Here is a 22,970-nt window from a genome sequence, read left to right on the forward strand (position 1 = left end):
ACGCGGTTTACTCTCGACTTTACAATACTCTAACCGGACACCATTGGTTTTAGGGGTAGTGTGTTTTGAACAGTGTTTATTATATTAGCAGTGTTCCAGTGGACTTTTTCATTTGACATTACTATAAACATATTTATGTACAGGTAAGTGACATTTTTATTGTTATTAGTGTTTTCCCTAGCTTGTTTTAGCATGGTGCGGCACCATGCCTCAATAGTCTAGCACCATCTTGCCTTCATCAGCACCATGCTGCCCTGAGATTAAACAAGCCTTTTTCAGTAATTAATTCTAAAATTGCCTTTATAAAACACAAAAAAGGTGTTATTAATTAATAAAATATGTCTTTTATATCTTTTGCCATTCATTTATTAAAGCAAGCACATGAATTACATTAATGTTTATTGCAATTAATTTTTGTGTATTTTGAATGAAATACAAATGCCCCAAAAATGGTGAAAATGCCCGAAAAGTGTTTGGTCTACCATGCCTTGCGAAATTTCTAGGGAAATCACTAGTTATCAATTTCAAAGTATGGTCCTTCCGATCAAATCAAAACTTAGGGTCTCGAAATTACAATACTCAACTGTATATAAAAAATACAAGTAAGCGCCATCTGGCTCCTAGATGGAAAAGTTAATGCAGAGGGCTTATTAGTGATATTTGTTGTCAATTGAAAATTGATTAGCAACTACTGTTTAATGTTTTAAAATTGTGTAGTGATCTCTGAAACTTGCATAGCGAATTGCGATGCGATACTGAACAAAATGTTCACTGGTGTTTGCAGGAGGTTTCATGAAAAAGAATATCCAGCTACTTGAGGAGATTGACGGTCTGAACAAGAAGATGCAGGCGATCGACAAGGAACACGAATCTCTGCTCAAGACAGTTGGAGTGAAAGATGTCGAGATACAGAGAATGAAGGAATCAAAGGATCAGCTTAAAGGTGGGTGTTACTTTTAATTAAAGTGATATTTGTATGCTCTGGTCACACATCCAAAACCATCCACCCAACCCATCACTTTAAAACCGTTTCTCATAAAACCTTCGATGTTCCTCCTGTCCATCATTTGTTTTGAAATGATTGTTATATTGTGCTGAGCCAAGATGGTTTTATCAGTTTGTCAATATATGTGTCGTGCGTTTACAAAGTAAAATGGCGAGATATAAGTATTACTATTCCAACGGTGGTGTTGGTGGTGGCAGTGGTGGTGAAAGCATCAACTTTTTGCATTGAAGTTGTTAAAGTTTCATATTTAGATCGGTTGCTCACAAACTGTAAGTCCATAGTCAATGAAACCAGGCCTGTTGCTTATAAAACCTTTAGAGTGGACACTCGAGACTCTAATAGAGCCTGAGACAGTAATGTCATGATAATGCCATACAAATTGTATGCGTGTGACATCATTAGAGATTGAGTCTGGACTTTTAACTGTTTTATAAGCATGGGGCCCAGGTTGTCAAAGTGCACTGGAACATATTATGGTAGGCGAGACATTTTATTGTTTTAATATTGTGTTTAATTTACTTAATACTTGAAATTTGTATTTTGAACAGAGAGTGTTGAACAGGCGCGAAGAGAATCTCAGAGAATCGTTCGACTTGCAACATTGAAAGATCGCAGCACACGGAAAGTAGAAACAGTAAGTTTATTCCTACAGTCCGACTGGAGGAGATGGTAGATTTCGTCTCTGTCTGTTGGGTGGGCGGGACGTAGCCCAGTGGTAAGGTGCTCGCTCGATGCGCGGTCGGTGTGGGATCGATCCCCGTCGGTGGGCCCATTGGGCTATTTCTTGTTCCAGCCAGTGCACCACGACTGGTATATCAAAGGCTGTGGTATGTACTGCCCTGTCTGGGATGGTGCATATAAAAGATCCCTTGCTGCTAATTGAAAAGAGTAACATATGAAGTGGCGACAGCGGGTTTCCTCTCTCAGTATCTGTGTGGTCCTTAACCATATGTCTGACGCCATATAACCGTAAATAAAATGAGTTGAGTGCGTCATTAAATAAAACATTTCTTTCTTTCTTTCTGTCTATCTGTGTCCCACATACAGTTGTCTGGACTTTTTTTAACAATGCCTCAAGATATTGAGCTGAAATTTTTTATGTAGCTTTATCATATACTGCTACAGATCAAGTTTCATGGTAATTTAACTTTTTTTTTTTTTTTTTTACAGAGTTATTGTCCTTGAACTTGCAGTACTCCCAGAATGTTTATTGCTAGTATAGTACAAATTAAAGTTTACTGTGTTCCTCATGGTAAAAGCTTGTCATTAACTGTTATGTTGTAGTGATTAAGAGATCACAAATAGGTTTTCCAGTTATTGCCGTCACAGGATAAGGAATATAAATATTGGAGTTCTGATCATTTCACAGTATGTTCTACACATTAATACATTATTGGTACTTCAGTGTTACATTTCTTAATGCGAGCTTTTATGGCGGGTGTTTTCTTGGGTCTGTGCAATGGTTCTTTAATATGCAAACGTTTTTCAAAAATGCTTCACATTATATTGTTGTCAAATATTTGCCAGATCATGAAGAATTGAGATGGAATTCAAAGGAGAGAAAGGAAAGGGGGCAGTGGGATAAAAAAAAATATACATGTATATTATTTTCAGTCTTCTCCTGATAAAAATTACCACATGGTCGCCTATCTAGAAATACTGCAGTCAGACCTGGATGCAGATAGGACTAAAACATGTGTTCCTTCTTACTGTATTGAATTTATATAAAAAATAGTTTTTCAGTCTTCTTCTGATCAAAATCAGCACGTGGTCGCCCAGCTGGAAATACTGCGTTCAGACCTAGATGCAGATAGGACTAAAACATGTGTTCCTTCTTACTGTATTGAATTTATATTAAAAATTGTTTTTCAGTCTTCTTCTGATAAAAATCGGCACGTGGTCGCCCAGCTGGAGATACTGCGGTGTGACCTGGAGGCGGAGAGAACGAAGAATGAGGAACTCTGTCAGGAGCTCAGCTGTGTCCAGAATGACCTTTTCACAGAGAGGCGCAAAATAGAAACTGTGAGCTCCATTTTTCTCTCTCCTTTCAGGGGTGCAGAAAGTACTCGCCCGCTCGCCAAATGAGAGTTAAAAAATGCAACTACCAGTCCGACGGGCGATCTGTCTTTTTTATTTTGTTTGCCACATGATGTTGATCACTTACCAGGTGTTCTTAATAATGTTTTGTCAATATATCTATAAATATATATATCTTTTGAAGTGAAGACACTGTATATTATATTATTATTAATAATATATTATTCTATAGACTGGCGGACTAGTAGAAATTATTGCGGGCTAGTAAATTTTAGTTGGTTCTGGTCCGGCGGGCTAGTGAAATATGTTCCATTTCTGCACCCCTGCCTTCACAGAGTAAAAAGGCAAAGATGTAGGTAATACGTTTCCAAAGGCAGTGGCTATAATGGCTTTGAGTTCTGTTTTAAAGTTAATGTTTGTGTTGTTCAACGACACCACTTGAGCACATTAATTAATTAATTATCAGCTATTGGATGTCAAACATTTGGTAATTCTGACATATAGTCTTATATAGAAAACTCGCTACATTTGTTTTCCATTAGTAGCAAGGGATCTTTTATATGCACCATCCCACAGACAGGATAGCACATACCATGGCCTTTCATATACCAGTCGTGGTGTACTGGATGGAACTTTTGTTTTAAAGTTTTAACGTTAAAGATTTGCGTTAAGATCAGTTTCTCACAAACGTTTTAAGTCCTATTAATCAAACTTGGTTTATAGTTGCACGTATAGATGTTTACCACAGTGGACTGAACGCGTTTATGGTAGTCTAGATATTTAATTCTATACAATTCTTGTGTCCTGCTTAATATACTTCAAACACTAGTATAACCAGAAACAGGTTGGCTTTTCCAAACTTGATACTTGAAGTAAAATGCTTTAAGTAATGTATACTACAACAGTAAAATAATACAATATTATAATAGCTGGAAACATCTTACTCTGCCTAATAACTAGCGTCAGTGGGTATTGAGCTAAGTAGCAGTGACAACAGCGTCAACTTTTGCATTAAAAGTTTAACATTAAAGCTTTCCCTTTAGATCAGTTTCTTACGAACTATAAGTCCTAGGTCGATTATCAATGTTCATACGGTGTACTGAGTCGGGTCCATTGAGCTATTTCTCGTCCCAGCCAGTGCACCATGACTGATATACAAAAGGCTGTGGTATGTGCTATCATGTCTGTGGTATGGTGCATATAAAAGAAAAAAAAAGTAGCGGGTTTCCTCTCAAAATTACCAAATGTTTGACGTCCAATAGCTGATGATTAATAAATCAAGGTGCTCTAGTGGTGGTGTTAAGCAAAAACAAACCAACTTTTCACGGTGTACTGAAAACTTTTATGGGAGGCGAGACATTTCAGAATTAATATTACAGATTCAGTGTATAAACTCTGTATTAATTTTGGGTTCTCAATATTTTTCTTTCACATATCATATGGAAACAATACATACAGTCAAATGTCATTAATCCGATTTCTGTTGTCTACCCAGGGTATCTTCTTTAAAAATAACGAGATTTACTTTATTTGTTTTGACTGGTCAACTGGAAAAGAAGCTAATGTTAAAACCGATAGTGTTACTTTTATGAATGTGTTGACGGTGGTGTTGTCACTGAATAGCTATAACATGATAAAACCCTGAAAACGTTAATGAATGAAAGATTACACTGATATTTAGCCAAGTAACTGGAGAACAAGCTAATTTGAAAATTGAGTGTGTCTCTCTAACAAAAGTGGTGATGTATTTCTTTCCATACTATAATCTAACCTCTCAACCTTTGTTCATTTCCCTGTCTCTCTATTTCTGTATTCATAGTCAGACAGTTGTCATATATATCTCTTTTCCATCTCTTTGAGGGAAGAAGGAAGAGGGGATCACATAACCTAAAACAGAATTATCAGGTTACAACAGAATGATTGGCTGTCAGGACGTCTGAACCAGTTCATTGTCATTGGGGGTTGGGTGGGGGGTGGGTGGTGGGGATGGAATGAGAGGAATGCACTAAACTTGAGAAGTCCGGTTAAAAAATTCATGAAAAGAAAAGTAACAAATAAACTTCTGTTGTGTGGGTGTGGGTAATTTTTGGCATGCTTCCATCAGAGAACTGTTCAAGCACGCCTGTCTTGGGCACAACCTCTGACTTCACCAGAGTTCCAGCCAAGACAGGGAGGTGGTGGGGGGGGGGGATTTCAAGCTATGGCTTTAACTTTCTGTTTAGTAATGGCTAATTGATAGATAACAAAATATATATATCTGTATACATACATGTATAACAAAATACATAGATAGAAAAACAATCAAACCCCCACCCAACTAAAAAAACAACCCCAAAAACCAAACCAACAAACAATAGTTCTTAATAATTTAGATGGGCAAGCTGAAAAAGTTAAAGGTAAATTGTGCCATTTTGTGTGGGATGTCAAAATACAAAATACAAGTTTGGATAACCAATGGAGATTTGAAGCCAATTCTAAAAGTGGTATCCAACAAATCGTAATGATAGCTCATAAAGCAAAATAAGAAGAGGAGTGATCTTCATACTCAGCTAGATTGCATGAATGAAGTGTTTGATCTCCATATATGGACTGCCACACCCCCCGTAATAAGGGGAGGGGAGGAATGCAATTGGGGCAACCTATTACAAAAACCTAACTTGCCATGGTCATGGACATAGGGTTTTACATGCACATTCAGAACATGCTGTTGTAATGCACATTCAGAACACGCTGTTGTAGTGCACATCTGTCTTAGGCGCAGGTGCCAGTCTCAGTCAGCTCCTCTACCCAGGACAGGAAAGGATTGGGGGGTGGGGGGTGGGTGGGATAAGGGACCGCCTGCACTGACATGTGCAAGAGAGCACTAACAGCCTGACCAGGGTCGGTAGCGGGCAGGGGCAATTTTGGTGCTGTTGAATTTTGAATGTCCTGTTGGATTAAGTCAAAAGAGAGAGTATTGCACAATTTCTTGAAGGAATTTTGGCGCATTTTGGTTCATCAAAAGGTAAAAGGGAGCTACATGTTATTTTTGAACTTAGTTTGCCAAGAGTAGCTCGTATTGGAACCTGCCTATTGGTGGCTGTCGTCGTAGGCCTCCCGTGGTTACCCTAAGTTTTTAGCCCTTAAAAGGAGTTAATCTGTTGGGATCATGTCGATTCTGTCCTTAAAAGGACATGGCCAGTAGGCAGGGCAACTCATAGGAGACTTGTTTTTAGCCCTTATAAGGGCTTGCAATTTGTGTATACCTAACTTGCCAAAACACCCTACACTTAAGTTTACCGGCCCATTTAACCCATCTCCATCCTCATCCCCAGGCAGCCCCCCCCCCCCCCCAATGTTTTAGAATGATCAGGTTACAAGAGAATGATTGGCTGTTGAAACGTCACAACCAGTTCATTGTTATTGGGGTGGGGTGGGGGTGCACAAAACTTAGAGAGGTCAGTTTAAAAGAATTCAGGAAAGAGAAATTACAAAAAAAAAAATTGTTCATTGTTATTGTGGGGGGAGGGAATGCACACATTTGAGAGAGAGTTCAGGTTAAGGAATTGAAAAAAAGCTGAAAAACACTTAAGTGTTTTGTGTTGTTTTTTTCAACATCCGTTTTAGCTGAACAATGAGATGCTGAAAGTGCAGAGAGACCGAGACCAGCATCAGCTTTGGCTGATACACGCCGAGCGCAAGATAGCCCAGTACTTCAACAACATCCAAGAACTGGAGAGGGAGAAGAAGAAGGTTTATACTTTTTCTACTTATTCGCATACACATTCTTGGTTTGAATCATGAGTTAACGGCATACTGTCATGGATTTAAGGACCTTATTTCTCTAAAAATGGATAATAAATACAAATTACATTAATTGTTGGAAACCAAATCTAGCTATCGCATCACCATAACTGAACCATGATTGAGTGAAATCTATGTCAACCTTCTCGGCAATTTTAGTTTTTGAATTATGGACCATTGCCATTATTAATTATTTTGACAAAATATCAATAATAAATGGAGTATGGTGGTTATGAACATGGTTGAATAAAGTACATTTAGATACAAATCAAATTATTTTTGTTCAGGTAATACTTTGTTAGACCATTAAATAGGTCAGTGGTTTGTGACAATATGCCTTTAAGATGTTTCCAAGTAACAAAGCATTTTTATGAAAAGGCCGTTTATTCCAAACGACAGAGTTAGTTACATGATATGTCAGTATGTAACACTGAGTATACAAAACGTATGTTTATACTCCAATCTTTGTGATGAGTAAAGAATAGTCTTAGGTGGGGTTCAGAACAAACGCCTACCCACAACTAAATTGCATACACACATTATTACCTTCAGACATAATATAACATGGTTAAAACAATATTGCATACACATAGTTACATTCATACATAGATTAACATGCTTTAAGACAATGCATAAATGACCATTACTATACATGTACATCACAAACTTACATCATATAAACTGCAATAGGTTAAAGGCGGTGAAGTGAGGGAAGGTAGTAGGTCAAAAATAAGAATGGTTTGATAAATAACAATGTACCTCGTGTAGCTTGACTTGAATGGTACCAGCGGGATTAATGCACCTTAGGGGCTTTTTACCTCATAACCCATTGTCCCCTTGCTCAATAACCAGGAACATTCTTTTGTGGAAATAGTTCCATTCTGGCCAAATTATTAAATTGTAGCAAAATCGTACCTGTATAAAAGGCATTAAAATAAGTTTTAATTTACATACAATGACTACAAACTTGAAATAATTTCTTTAAAAAATGCTACATTAGACGAAATCACTTTACAGTGGCTATACTTACACAGGGTAATCTCTTTTGAAAAGTATCATTTAGCTAAAAACATATTAAATTAGTTAGACTGAGGAAAGACCCTTTGAAAAAGGCTGAATGTGATTTCTTAAACATCCATTGGTGAGAACACCATTCATTATGATAACACACACCAATAACACACATATGTGTAATATCAATTTAAAGGCTCCTGGCAGTACTAAACCAAATAACATACGGCTGAGTCAAAGTTCGAGGTGCACCTAACATTTGATAGAGCAGTTAATAGCACAAGTCCTGCTATTGTTGATAAATGTGAGTGTTTGTGAGAACTAGGGTAGACACAGACGCTACCTGTTATGTCTGAAATGAGCAGCTTAAACCCAATTGTTTTCTCATTTACTTTAAAGCTGAGAGGTTTGTAGTATTAATATGTCAATGTATACACTGCAGGTATACACCCTCTGAGGTGATAACCTGGTCACCACAGCCATATCATCTAAATACCCCAATTTCAAAATTGCTTGCTTTGTGACATGAAAAAGTTAAGCTAAAATTGACAAGTTAACTGTAGTGTGCAAGTGCCATAAATAAGTTTTAGTTGAAAAAGACATTTATATTTGTTTTAAACTTGTTTTTCCGAGGATATGTAAGAAATGGAATACTACACTGTGACCAAAAGGTACCATATACCTTACAACTCGTTTAAAAATGTATCCAACTCACTTTTGCTTGTTAAATAAATTTTAAAACAACTCATAGTAAGATAAAATGGTATCTTATGGCCATTGTTATAATGGCTACAAACTGAGGCTGGTCCCTGCATTCATTTGGTGCTTGTGAATATCATGAATTCACAAGTTCCAAATCGCAAACACGACTTCACCAAGTCGAGAATGTTCAGGCTGTTTATAGACAAATGCACTTTCACTGCAGTCCCGAATAATTTGAGTTTGTTTCGCCATTTTTTCTATGAATTGTTAGGATTGAGACCAAAAATTCTACCCCTGTTCACAAGTTGTGTTCACGGGTTATTTCGCCAAACGAACGCTCTTCACAACTTGTGAATTTGGGAAATATGATATTCACAACTTCTAATTGATGAATGCAGCATAATCTCCACAGTGATTTGTATTTACCATTCACCATTGTTATTTGCAGGGGCGAGACGTAGCCCAGTGGTAAAGCACTCGCTTGATGCGCAGTCGGTTTGGGATCGATCCCTGTCAGTGGGCCCATTGGTCTATTTCTCGCTCCAGCCAGTACTCCACGACTGGTACATCAAAGGCTGTGGTATGTGCTATCCTGTCTAGGATTGTGCATATAAAAGATCCCTTGCTGCTAATCGAAAAGAGTAGCCCATGAAATGGCGACAGAGGGTTTCCTCCCTCAATATCTGTGTGGTCCTTAACCATATGTCCGGTGCCATATAACTGTAAATAAAATGTGTTGAGTGTGTCGTTAAATAAACCATTTCCTTCCTTCCTTCCATTGTTATTTGCAGTCTGAGGAGGAGAAGATCGTGCTGCAGACCAAGTCCTGGGACGTTCTCGAGCAGAAGCAGCGACTGTTTGCCCAGAAACACGAGATGGAGAGACGCTTCGACAAACTGCAGCAGAACTATGAGAAACTCAAACTCAAATTCGACTTCAACCAAATGGTACCTATCAGATTTATTTTTACTAGTTTATCACCAAGAACCTGTCTTATTTATCTCTTTGAAATCCAGGGGTGGGACATAGCTCAGTGGTACAACGCTCGCTTGCTGAACGGTCGGTCAGTAATCGATCCCCATTGGTGGGCCCATTGGGCTATTTCTCGTTCCAGCAAGTGTACCATGACTGGTATTTCAAAGGCCATGGTATGTGCTATCTTGTCTGTGGAATGGTGCATATAAAAAATCCCTTACTGCTCAACGAAAAGTGGTGACAGCGGGTTTCCTCTCAATATCTGTGTGGTCCTGAACCATATGTCAGACGCCATATAACCGTAAATAAAATGTGTTGAGTGCATCGTTAAACAAAACATTTCCTTTCCTCTTCGAAATCCAAAAAACCCAAAATCAGATTGATTTAAGGATTTAAGGATTTAAGTGTTGTCTGTTATTGTTTTTTACATTCATCTGGGTATGAACAAAACAAATTATTCGCAAACTGTGTGAAACTAAGTTTGCGTATGCTTTTTTCTGTCCATACCAAGATGAACATAAAACAAATAACAGACAATCCTTATAATTAAATTTAAAACATACCTACTAATAATAACGTTAAAAGTGCATATTTTATTTTGAATTATTTTTGGTCCATTAACAATAACGCTCAATAAGACAACTTAACAATATAAAATGACGTCATCAGATATATGATGATTGTCATTCATCGAGAAATGAACAAACTCCCATTGCTACGGCTGAACGGGATGATGTTATATTGTAATGAATGTAAGGGATATTGAATTATTCAATTTTAGATCTCTTGCATCCAGTGTTAAAATCGAAAAACGTTTCCAAAGTAAAATTTGTCATTTTGAACATGTATTTTGCAGCCTCAAGTTCTAAAGAAACAATTATCATGCTTTTGTTTTATTAATATTTTAGAGGTCATCCTTGTAAACCTAATTACCATAATAAAAATTTATATTAAGCTTAGAACTGAATTTTATGTTTAAAAAAGAGCCTACAGCACAAATTTTGACTTTTATTGGTTATGACCAAGTTTATTTCCACTTTCACTCAACGTATTATTCCAGTCATCATCTTCAAAGTCATAAAATTAAATTGATTAAGCTTTTTGCATTGCAGTAAGCATCCTTAAGTGTAGCTTATCAGTTTATGGAAGACGAGATTTGTCATTCCATTTGACATTCTTGGTTTTTTCAGCAGACGATTGTATACCCAGTTGAACAGAAAAGGTTTGCTCAGTACTCCCCAGACACCAGTCTGGCTGACCCATTCCTAGACAAGGGTAAGTCGGTTTCATTTGTTCACGTAGTACCTGCAAAATATTGGAACCTATTTTTGTTGAAAATCTGACCATTTAGTTTTTCCGTTGGTATGGCCCATCTTTTCAAAATACTGCTTGCTGTACCGAGGACTGATTTATAAATTTCATCCTGAATCACGTGTTTTCTGCAATTTACTTACTTTTTCCTTTTGTTTGAGTCTGGGGTTTTCTTTCAAACTTGTGTGTGATGTTTGCCTGAGTGTTAGGATCTGTTGCATGAGGGAGACTTATGGTATCCCTAAAGAATTTAGTCGTCTTCAGGTGTTTAGGGGTGAGATGTAGCCCAGTGGTAAAATGCTCGCTTGATGCACAGTCGGTCTAGGATTGATCCCAGTCAGTGGGCCCATTGGGCTATCTGTAATTCCAGCCAGTGCACCACGTATGTGGTATGTGCTATCGTGCACCATGTATGTGGTATGTGCTATCCTGTCTGTGGAATAGTGCATATACAAGATCCCTTGTTGCTAATAGAAAAGAGTAGTCTATGAAGTGGCGACAGCGGGTTTCCTCTCTCATTATCTGTGTGGTCTTTAACCATATGTCCGACGCCAAATAACCGTAAATAAAATGTGTTGAGTGTGTCGTTAAATAAAACATTTCCTTTCTTCGTTTCAAGTTAAAAAAAAAATATATTTGTTTGTTAAAGGGACATACCCTTGTTTTTAAAAACTAAGGTATATTTTTTACTATTGGAGCTGTTTTTGATAACTGAAAACATACTTTACATAGATTTTATTGTTTAGATTATCCATCTCCATACATTCGAAGTGTTTTTGGTCATCCCGGTGTTTTTAATATCACAAAATGCATTTCTCATATTTTTAAAAACGCACGTGCGTCTTGAGAAGTAACAGTTATGGAGTCGAGTTTTAGTCTATTTGTAGAGGATATTTCACCATGTCAGAATCACACACTCATGTTTAACTCAATTGTAACTTTATTCAAATGTGTTACAGGTTTGTAGATTAACTAAACTTAGTGTTAATTTTCACGAGTTGAAACTAGGGTCTGTCCCTTTAAAGCAAATACTGTGAAACCTGCTTAGTCTCCACCTGCATTACACCACTTTTTGACACTGCACCATAGGTGGATGCTTAACACAGGTTTGACTGTGCTGAATTTAGATCATGTGGGTGTGGGCAAGTTTTGACATGCTTCCAACATACAACTGTTTAAGCATGCCTGTTGTGGACACAACCCCTTAATCTCGTTAACTTGTGGCAAAGCCTTCAGATACATTGTATTTTATGATGTGTTTTATTTCTTGAGTCTCGTTCCAGCCAGTGCATGACTGGTATATCAAAGGCAGTGGTATGTGCTATCCTGTCTGTGGGAAAGTGCATATAAAAGATCCCTTGCTTCATTAGAAAAAATGTAGCGGGTTTCCTCTGATGACTATATGTCAAAATTACCAAATGTTTGGCATCCAATAGTCAATGATTAATGAATCAATGTGCTCTAGTGGTGTTGTTAAACAAACAAAACTTTTTTTCTTGTTTTTTCTTGAGAGGACACATTCTCTGATTGGGTGTATTCCTGTCACAGCTGGTATATCAAAGGCTGTGGTATGTGCTGTTCATTCTGTGCATATTAAAGATCCCTTTCTACTAATGGAAAAATGTAGCACGATTCCGCTGAAGACCGTGTGTCAGAATTAACAAATGTGCTCTAGTGGTGTCATAAAAAGAAACAACTTTATTGCTTTATTGAATATTAAGTGCATGCTACTATATATATGTGAGTGATTATGGAGAAATTAAGGCACCTTTAAAAAAAGTCATGTCAGTTTCTCCAAGTACCAAACCCAGCTTTGGTGTGTGTCAGTGTGGGCGTAATAAATACTGATTAAACATTGTGTTAAATTATCATTAAACCATTCCATACCATTCCATTTAGCTATGCTTTTTAAGGAGTTCTATGAGGTATGTTTTTTTATTTTATCGCGTGGGATTGTGTTTACTGCACTTTGTTTGATGTCATGTCATAGATAGTTGACCATTTAACATTTGTATTGTTTGCCATGGTTACACACTGCTAAATGAACTAGGGTGGTAGTGGGGTGGGGAGAAGAGGAATTGGGGCACAAAGTGTTAGGGTCTAAATTATTGATGATGAAGATTTACAAAGTGGGTACCAAATGCACATAGCTCATTGCAGATAATTGGGGTGGGGTTGGGGGTATGGGAAAGCGTGTTTTCCCTAGAAACTTACAAAAATGTACCTGTTTTGGGGACAGTCTAGCAGTTAAGAGGACAATTCTAAAGAATTGGGATGAGGGCACTTTTTCGTATTTTGTCAATCCGGTCTCCTCCTTCCTTCTAGTTATGACCATGGCTGCATGTGTTACATTTGTCATTGCATGTTATATTTGTTGTTACATGTTACATTTGTCATTGCATGTTATATTTGTTGTTACATGTTACATTTGTCATTGCATGTTACATTTGTTGTTACATGTTAAATTTGTCATTGCATTTTACATTTGTTGTTACATGTTACATTTGTCATTGCATGTTACATTTGTTTTTACATTTGTTGTTGCATGTTATGTTTGTTATGTATATTAATTTTGGTGTACATTGTTACAAATATTTAGCATGTCTGTGAAAGACAAGCAGATTAATAATGGAAGGAAGAAGAAAGAGATTTGCCTTTGTTGATATATCCCTGGCAGGCCACTGTATTTTCTATTCAAACCAATGGCCCACTATAACTATTGCTTTACAGCTAGTATTAAAAGTCACGATAATGTGCTGTCGATCTATGAGAGAAAAAAAAGAAAAAAGAGAGTTTGTTTTGTTTAAATAACACCACTAGAACACAATGATTTATTAATCATCGGCTATTGGATGTCAAACATTGGGTAATTTTGACATAGTCTTACAGGGAAAACCTGTTACATTTTTCCATTAGTAAGTGGTCTTTTATATGCACCCCCCCCCCACAGACAGGATAGCACATACCATGACCTTATATATATATATATATACTCTTCAAAAAAAGAAACGCAAAAGGGTACAAATGGGTTATAACTCCGATTTTATGTTTCCTACTGGTTCATGCTTTGTGAATATAAGGTCATTGCATGTCCCAAACACATTCCCACGGTTACATTCGATAAAACGCAGCTACTGTAAAATAAAGTTTCAAAATGTGAATATTCGCAAAAACACAGCCACGTGCAAACCATGTCACCACTGCACGTGCGTTGTCTGCACGTGCAACATGAACACCGACAGTATAAAAGTGCAGGGTGTTCGCTTGCCTGGCCTCTGTATCTGGCCGACAGTTGACAATCCAGGACATGCCACGTCTCAGTGAACCGCAGAGAAACAATGCCATCGGCCGACTAGACGCAGGCGAATCCAGAACGGCCGTTGCCAGGGCATTCCATGTGTCCCCAAGCACCATCTCCAGACTGTGGGACCGTTACCAGCAACATGGATCAACACGTGACCTCCCTAGATCCGGTCGACCACGGGTCACTACCCCCGGGCAGGACCGCTACATCCGGGTACGCCACCTTCGGGAACGATTGACTACTGCCACCTCCACAGCCGCAGCAATACCAGGTTTGCGCAGGATATCCGACCAGACCGTACGGAACCACCTACGTGAGGTAGGAATTCGTGCCAGACGTCCAGTTCGAGGTGTCATCTTAACACCACAACACCGTCGACTCCGACTGCAGTGGTGCCAGATTCATCGACAATGGCCTCAACTGCGATGGAGACAGGTGTGGTTCAGTGACGAGTCCCGATTTCTGCTCCGACATCATGATGGAAGATGTCGCGTGTATAGGCGTCGTGGTGAACATTATGCGGCAAACTGCGTGCAGGAAGTGGACAGATTCGGCGGGGGTAGTGTCATGGTGTGGGCAGCCATCTCACATACTGGCAGAACTGACCTGGTCCACGTGCAGGGCAACCTGAATGCACAGGGCTACATTGACCAGATCCTCCGGCCACACATCGTTCCAGTTATGGCCAACGCCAACGCAGTGTTCCAACATGACAACGCCAGGCCTCACACAGCACGTCTCACAACGGCTTTCCTACAGAACAACAACATTAATGTCCTTCCTTGGCCATCGATATCACCGGATTTGAACCCAATTGAGCATCTATGGGACGAGTTGGACCGACACCTCCGACAGCGACAACCACAGCCCCAGACCCTGCCCGAGCTGGCAGCAGCCTTGCAGGCCGAGTGGGCCACCATCCCCCGGGACGTCATCCGTACTCTGGTTGCTTCAATGGGCAGGCGGTGCCAGACAGTTGTCAACACACGCGGAGGCCACACCCGGTATTGACTCCAGATGACCTTGACCTTGGTGGTGTGTCCTATCACTTACTCACAATGGACTAGAGTGAATTGTGAACAATCCTGCAACATTTGGTAATTATCGGACTCACCATTCAATAATTAAATCAATTCTCCAAATGTTACGACAATGTGGTTTTGCATTTCTTCTTTTGAAGAGTATATATATATAATATATATATATATATATATATATATATATATATATATATATATATATATATCCCATTATAAATTATTTTTTTCTTCTCATGATTTTTACATCTTCAATTGTGACTTGTGTGTTTTTAGTGGAGGTCAGTATATATATAAAAAAAAAAAACCTGTTTTTTTTATCCTGACAGAATTTCCAGCAGATGGAATATCTATGCCACCAAATTGGCAAACAAAAAATCTGCCTAATAATACGCGACAGAACACAACATCCACGATAAGAAAAGAAAAATTACCACGATCCCCGATACCCACATATCTCAAGCCTCCTTTCAAAAGTATACGTGAATCACATGACAAGTGTCATCAAATGGAAAATCCGGCATCTGAACAGGATGATTCATGGATGATTGTTGACAGAGAGGACACCAAGGATGAAACTCATCCCAATCAAAGTCTGAAGCAAAAATTTGGTACAGCTGTGCAAATCACTTGTATATCACCTAGCACCATATATATATATGTATATATCATGTTTATATCACCTACTCACCCTCCCTGCACGATTCACATTATTGCCATGTTCAGAAAAAATACAGACTATGAGGTATTTTAATTTTACCTTAACATTTCAACATCTGTTTTCTTTATGTAGCACCAGAAGATGCTTGGTTGAGGTGGTAGCTTCAATACCAATAGATTAGCAATAGCAGATACTTGGTTGAGGTGTTAGCTTCATCAACCAATAGATTGGCAACAGCAGATACTTGGTTGAGGTGTTAGCTTCATCAACCAATAGATTAGCAATAGCAGATACTTGGTTGAGGTGTTAGCTTCATCAACCAATATATTAGCAACAGCAGATACTTGGTTGAGGTGTTAGCTTCCTCAACCAATAGATTAGCAACAGCAGATACTTGGTTGAGGTGTTAGCTTCCTCAACCAATAGATTAGCAACAGCAGATACTTGGTTGAGGTGTTAGCTTCCTCAACCAATAGATTAGCAATAGCAGATACTTGGTTGAGGAAGCACCTCAACCAATAGATTAGCAACAGCAGATACTTGGTTGAGGTGTTAGCTTCATCAACCAATAGATTTGCAACAGCAGATACTTGGTTGAGGTGTTAGCTTCCTCAACCAATAGATTAGCAATAGCAGATACTTGGTTGAGGAAGCACCTCAACCAATAGATTAGCAACAGCAGATACTTGGTTGAGGTGTTAGCTTCATCAACCAATAGATTTGCAACAGCAGATACTTGGTTGAGGTGTTAGCTTCATCAACCAATAGATTAGCAACAGCAGATACTTGGTTGAGGTGTTAGCTTCATCAACCAATAGATTAGCAACAGCAGATACTTGGTTGAGGTGTTAGCTTCCTCAACCAATAGATTAGCAATAGCAGATACTTGGTTGAGGTGTTAGCTTTATCAATACTTAAAGGTGCATAATTGCAAGTACTATATTTAGTTATTTTCACATTAGTTTGAGATGAATAACTACAGATGTCCTATACAAATATGTGTATAGTTAACTCAATATCAAGACTGTAATATGCAGTGGCTTAACAGTGGCTTTCTAAACAATTTCGGGTAAAGAAAACTAAAACTAAACATAAAACTCAACATCACATACATAATAAAACAGCAGGCGGATCTTCACCCTGAAACAATTATGGCTGTAAAAAACCCCAGGTAAAAAGTAGAAATAAGCAAAATAAAAAAAACATCTCGTACATACCAACACAGGTTTTTTATGTACAATTTCAAGAAACATGTATTATTTGTTTGTTACAATATTTGTTTAATAAAATTTACATTAGAAATTACTAAAAATTGAATATACCGACAGACTGATTGGTAACTATGCTGTGTTTTTACTTGCTTAACTTGTTACCCTCTAAAAATATCACAATCTCAAAATTTTGTTCTGCTAGTACTTGTTATTCACAGTTTTACTTTTACAATTATTTAATAATCTTTTTTTGCCATTTTGCACCTTTGGTACATCCCCTTTAATAGCTGTGCATTAAACTATACTTATGCTAGACTCAGAGTATGACAAAGAAGTTACCCAACTAGACCGTCGTGTTGTAATTTCCCCAACTCAGACTTATGACAGGTGCACTCAGATTAACCACTAATCGGCTGTAGGAGTTGTATATCATGAGAATAGAGTTGTAACTCCTCAGACTAGCAACTGGACGGTCATAGAAGTTGAGAGATTGACAAGTTTGCCAACTTCGTCATGACAGTTAGTAGTTTGAACCTAGCATTAGTGGATTGTTATTAAACATTCCTTTCCTTGTCCATTTTCCCATTTATCCCCTGTGCTTATAGCTGACCTTTTATTCATGCCATAATAAATCTTTGATTTTCATCACTAACCACCCTGAGGATAAAGGCTTAATGTTTTTTACTGACTCAAAAGAAAATGTATTTTTTTGTCCTTTAAACACTCTTGATGTGTGAATTTTCTATTGTCCTGAAAATATAACATAAAAAATAAAATTCCACACCCCTGCCCCCCATTGAAAAGAAAATTGAATGAAAATCTAGCATTTTTTTATTTTTTATTATAGCCTAATGGAGATTTGCAATATTGGTTTTCCAGAATTTAATTAGTAATTAGTATTAAGTTACAAAAATACAAAATATTTATGCCTGAACCACAAGTTACACAACAAGAACCATTGATGTAGCATCATTATTTCACTGATATTTTCAAATAATTCAATGTATGTTGTTTAGTAATTATTATATTTTTATCATTTTTAATCTTTTGTATTACCGGTAACTGTTCAAGAATAAACAAGGTATAATATGTTATTACCAAGTTATTATTGTTACCATTGGCAGTATGTATCTGCTATATTTTCTTTGCAAATATGTATTGACATAAGCACAATTGTTTAGTTTTTTTTGTTTTGTTTTTTTAGCACAAGGTACCTGTATACAGAATTTTAATCATTTTGATATAAATTAACACATTTTGAACCATTTTAAAAATAAATTTCCTTATACAAAACCTAGTTTAGAGATAAGACCATGTTCTTAATGAAATGAACTGCCATAACTTATAATTTATATATATTTACCTGTAACTAATACAAAGTAAACACCATAAGAAGCAAGTATTTCTTTTCTGAAAAATATAATTAAAATAAATCACTTTCAAATTACAAGGTAAAAGTCTCATTGTTTCATCAAGTTGACATAGTCAGTGAAACAACCCCCAAAAATGAAAAAATAAGTCTGATATAGCTTTTTAACTGTTGTATTAAAATACTTTTTGACGATAGACAAAAATTTGTAATATAATGTAATATTATATTTGTAATATAATGACAAAAAATGTTTTTTTGTGGGGGTTTTTTCACAAATGAAAGCTGTTGGCCAGTCCCAAAACTGATGGTCAGTGCATATTGTTTAATCCAAAACTCATTGACCTGAACAACTACAGTGAATCCCCTCAAGACCGGACCCTCTCTAAATTATCTCAAAACCAGATGTTTTTCATGGTCCCTTTTTAAAAATTGGATACAAAACATAACCTCTCTAAAAAACCAGATACCCCTTAAAACTGGATTTGTTTCTTGGTCCCAAGTAGGGCCTCCACGAGTCAAAAATATTGGACTCAAGTACTCGAGGGTCAAATCCGACCCGGACCCGAGTACCCGACACTAGATGATAATGAGACTTAGGAATAAAGTAAAACATAGTATTATGCATCTTAATTCCAGCACTGAACATGGATGCCAAATCTTGCCATTGTATTGCATTGCAGACATTCTCATAGCCCTCTAATGTAACCGGCTGCAAGCATATGGCAAAAATGATGTATGAATTATGATTAAATGAGAATGCTCTTCCTTACACAGTGCTTGAACCTTAATTGAATATAGGTATGTTCAAATATCATCCTATCCTATTCCTTGCATGGGTACTCGAGTTCTGTAAATGGACTCAAGTCTTGCTAGACTCGACCCGTGCCCGGGTACTCAAGTACTTATGGAGGTCCTAGTCTCACGGTTGTCTGGTTTAGAGGAGTTTCACAGTAGTTTGTAAAATTCCACGTTTTATAAGTACCTTTTAAAAATGTAAGTATATTCTAGCATGTCTGACAATTCAAACCACTGGGACTGATCATAAGCAGTTACTCACCTCTTGATAATTGGGAGAATTTTGGTTTACATTCTGACTATAGATGTGAAGAACTTAAATTCGCAAACCCAATTTTTTTTATACACTACTGCATATTTTGTTCAATATTAGATCCTTTTTATAACTGAAATTAGACATTATACTTACATTTTATTGTTTAGATTATCCATTTTCAAACATCAGATGTGTTTCTGCTCATCTTGGTGTTTGTGATGCTACCAACTGTATTCTTCATAATTCTAAAAATGTACATACCTCTGAGAAGTAATGGTTATGGAGATGAGCTCTAGTCTATTTATAGAGGGTAGTTACCCATTTCAACGTCACACTCTTGTTCCACTCTATTATAACTTTATCCAAATATGTTACAGGTTTGTAGATTAACCAAACTTGGTGTTCATTTTCAGGAGTTAAGACTAGGGTCTGTCACTTTAATAAAAATCAAGAAGCTAATGTTTAGATAAAAATACTATATATCATTGTAAAAGGACCACAAAATTTGTACTGCTCAACTTTTGGTAGAGATATATCAAAAATATGTCATGATAAACAAATTTTGAACTTCATAAAATTACAGACTCCCATTTCTGTGGGAGGGTGGGATGAGCAGGCTGATTTTTGCTCTAAGTATTAATGAAAATGCCAGAATCTGGATAACAGCATTTTATTTTTATTGGTATTACTGCCAAACATCTATATAGGGTTAATGAATCACTACACATTTTGACATGGATTATACTAATATTGTGGTTAGAATGATAGAAATGCATGGTGAAAACATTTCAGGCTAGCTCATTTTGCCTGAATATCTCTATCATTTTTGCTTGAAATGGATAATAACCATTACTTCTCAGATGCTTGTGCGTTTTTAAAAATATGGTATTAAAAAACACTTGATGACCAGAAACACGTCGGTTGTATGGAAATGGATATTCTAAACAATAAAATATAAGTAATGTTTGATTTCAGTGATCATAAACGGCTCTAATAGTGAAAAATACGCCTTAGTGTTTAAAAACTAGGGTCTGTCACTTTAAATGTGTTTATTTGTGTAGGTACTGCTGAAGAAGGAAAGAGCAGTATCAAGTCGACGTCATCGTGTGAATCCCTTGACATAAACCCAGACTTTGAGGTCTTTACCCTGTGTTTAGAAGTCCTAGAAAAGGACTCACCTATTCAACAGTGGTAAGTGGTATCACATTTTGATGTGTCTTTTCTTTATGTGGATTTCCTAGAAAGTACTCGTCTGTTCATCAGTAGTAAGTGATGTGAATAACTGCACAGTTTGACATGTCCTTTTATTGTTTAGATTTCCTAGAAATGACTCACCTGTTCATCATTGGTAAGTAGGGCCTCCACGAGTCCAAAATATAGGGTCAAACTCGACCTGGATCCGAGTACCCGACACTTACACTAGATGATGAGACTAAGGAATAAAGTAAAATAGTATTATGTATTGTAATTCCAGCATTGAACTAAATGCTATTATATTGCATTTGTAAACCAACTGATATGTTCAGTGTTGTGATGAACGGCCAGTTTATAAAGAGAAACTAGTGCATGGTCATATACTAATTGTATAACTTATATTGTTGATTATTTACTGCTGAAATGATTGTCCTACATTGTCCCATTATAGTTGATCATTATATTCCACCTTGTATGGGTACTCGAGTCCTGTGATCAGACTCGAGTCTTGCTAGACTATGCCCGTGCCCGAGTACTCGAGTACTCGAGTACTCTTGGAGATCCTTGTGGTAAGTGGGGTGACATGTCTTTTCTTTGTTTAGATTTCCTAGAAAGGACTCGCGTGTTCATCAGTGGTAAGTAGGGTGTCGTTTAACAAGGATGTGTTTGTTTTTTCCCCAGGATCAGCTCTATACGTTTAGATAACACAACGTCAGAAAACGCAGAGCCTAAAAGTGGTAATGTATTGAAATGATTTGCTATTGTTTTATTGTCACACTATTTTCATAAGAGTTCCATTTCTTTCCACTCTTAACAGCATGCACACTTTGTCATCCAGCTCCACATTAACATATAATGGTACAACGAACAGTCTAAACAAGAATGAATGGGGACTAACAATGTCTAAACAAGGTTTAATGAGGACTGACAATGTCTAAACAAGCTTTAATGGGGACTGACAATGTCTAAACAAGAATGAATGGGGACTAACAATGTCTAAACAAGGTTTAATGGGGACTGATGATGTCTCCTCCAGATTTAATATGGACTGATGTCTCATCCAGATTAATGGGGACTGATGGGTGTCTAAATTGATTTAATGGGGACTGATGATATGTCAACCAGATTTAATAGGAACTGTTGATGACTCAACCAGATTTAATGAAAACTGACAATTTCTAAACCAGATTTAATGGGGACTAATAATATGGCAACTGGGATTTTATAGGGACAGTTAAGGTCTCAACCAGATTTAACTGGGACTGACAATGTCGAATATAATTTAATTGAAACTGATAATGTCTCATCCAGATTTAATGGAGACTGACAATGTCTAAACTGATTTAATGGGGACTGACAATGTCTAAACTGATTTAATGGGGACTGATGATGTCTGAAGTGATTTAATGGGGACTGCATGACAATGTCTAAATCAAATGTAATGGGAACTGACAATATCCAAACTAGATTTACTGGGGATTGACAATGTCTAATGCAGATTTAATGGGGACTGACAGTGCATAAACTGATTTAATTGGCCTGACAGTCTCAACCAGTCATGATTGGGGTGGGGAAACCAAATCAGAGTATGGGTCTACTGATGATGTTTGATGATCCTACGACTCAACTTCAGGTAACTAAGCTAAATCCCACCCCCTATATCCATCAAGCATGTAGGCACAAAATGCAGATGCAATGTTTATTTTTCAAATAGTCTGAATATATCTGACCTAATTCACGAAGATCTCTTAGGCTCTGCTAGACAACAAAGCATCCTCTTTGCAAGTCTTAACATTGCACTGCGAGATCGCAAAGTTACAAGAGTTTAGTGAATTAGGCCCCAGGTCTGCAGAAAAAGAATATAGATGATCGAGGCATGATATTATTCACAGAAAATGTTTGAAATGATGTCATATGAAATATTATTATGGAAGATGTTTGACACCTACTGGCTAGAAATGTTTATCAACACACAAGCATCTGATACATCATGGGGCAGGACGTAGCCCAGTGGTAAGGTGGTCGCTTGATGCATGATCGACAGGGATCAATCCTAGACCGATCATTTAAACAATATTTATTAACGTTTAACGTTTTCGCCTGTTGGTCAATCCCAAACGTTAAACGTTAATAAATATTGTTTAAATGATCGGTCTAGGATTGATCCCTGTCGGTGGACTCATTGGGCTATTTCTTGTTCCAACTAGTGTAACAAAGGCCATGGTATGTACTATCCTGTCTGTTGGATGGTGCATATAAAAGATCCCTTGCTGCTAATCGAAGAGTAGCCCATTAAGTGGCAACAGCAGGTTTCC

At 37.3% G+C, this 22,970-nt stretch overlaps 1 protein-coding gene across 2 annotated transcripts in view; it reads left to right on the forward strand.

Moving 5' to 3' along the window:
* LOC121379112 (myosin-2 heavy chain-like) overlaps positions 1 to 22,970 on the forward strand; it is a 75,954-nt gene that overhangs the window by 18,541 nt on the left and 34,443 nt on the right. The window contains exons 6-14 of one of the 2 annotated variants that reach the window (XM_041507587.1): positions 785 to 943; positions 1,555 to 1,640; positions 2,879 to 3,028; positions 6,650 to 6,775; positions 9,331 to 9,486; positions 10,705 to 10,789; positions 15,496 to 15,777; positions 20,523 to 20,652; positions 21,337 to 21,392. In XM_041507587.1, the coding sequence (XP_041363521.1) occupies positions 785 to 943; positions 1,555 to 1,640; positions 2,879 to 3,028; positions 6,650 to 6,775; positions 9,331 to 9,486; positions 10,705 to 10,789; positions 15,496 to 15,777; positions 20,523 to 20,652; positions 21,337 to 21,392 (1,230 nt within the window). The remainder of the gene's footprint in view (positions 1 to 784; positions 944 to 1,554; positions 1,641 to 2,878; positions 3,029 to 6,649; positions 6,776 to 9,330; positions 9,487 to 10,704; positions 10,790 to 15,495; positions 15,778 to 20,522; positions 20,653 to 21,336; positions 21,393 to 22,970) is intronic. The other variant, XM_041507588.1, reaches the window with a different exon arrangement.

The sequence above is a fragment of the Gigantopelta aegis genome, chromosome 8 (assembly GCF_016097555.1).
Source record: "Gigantopelta aegis isolate Gae_Host chromosome 8, Gae_host_genome, whole genome shotgun sequence".
Lineage (NCBI taxonomy): Eukaryota > Metazoa > Mollusca > Gastropoda > Neomphalida > Peltospiridae > Gigantopelta > Gigantopelta aegis.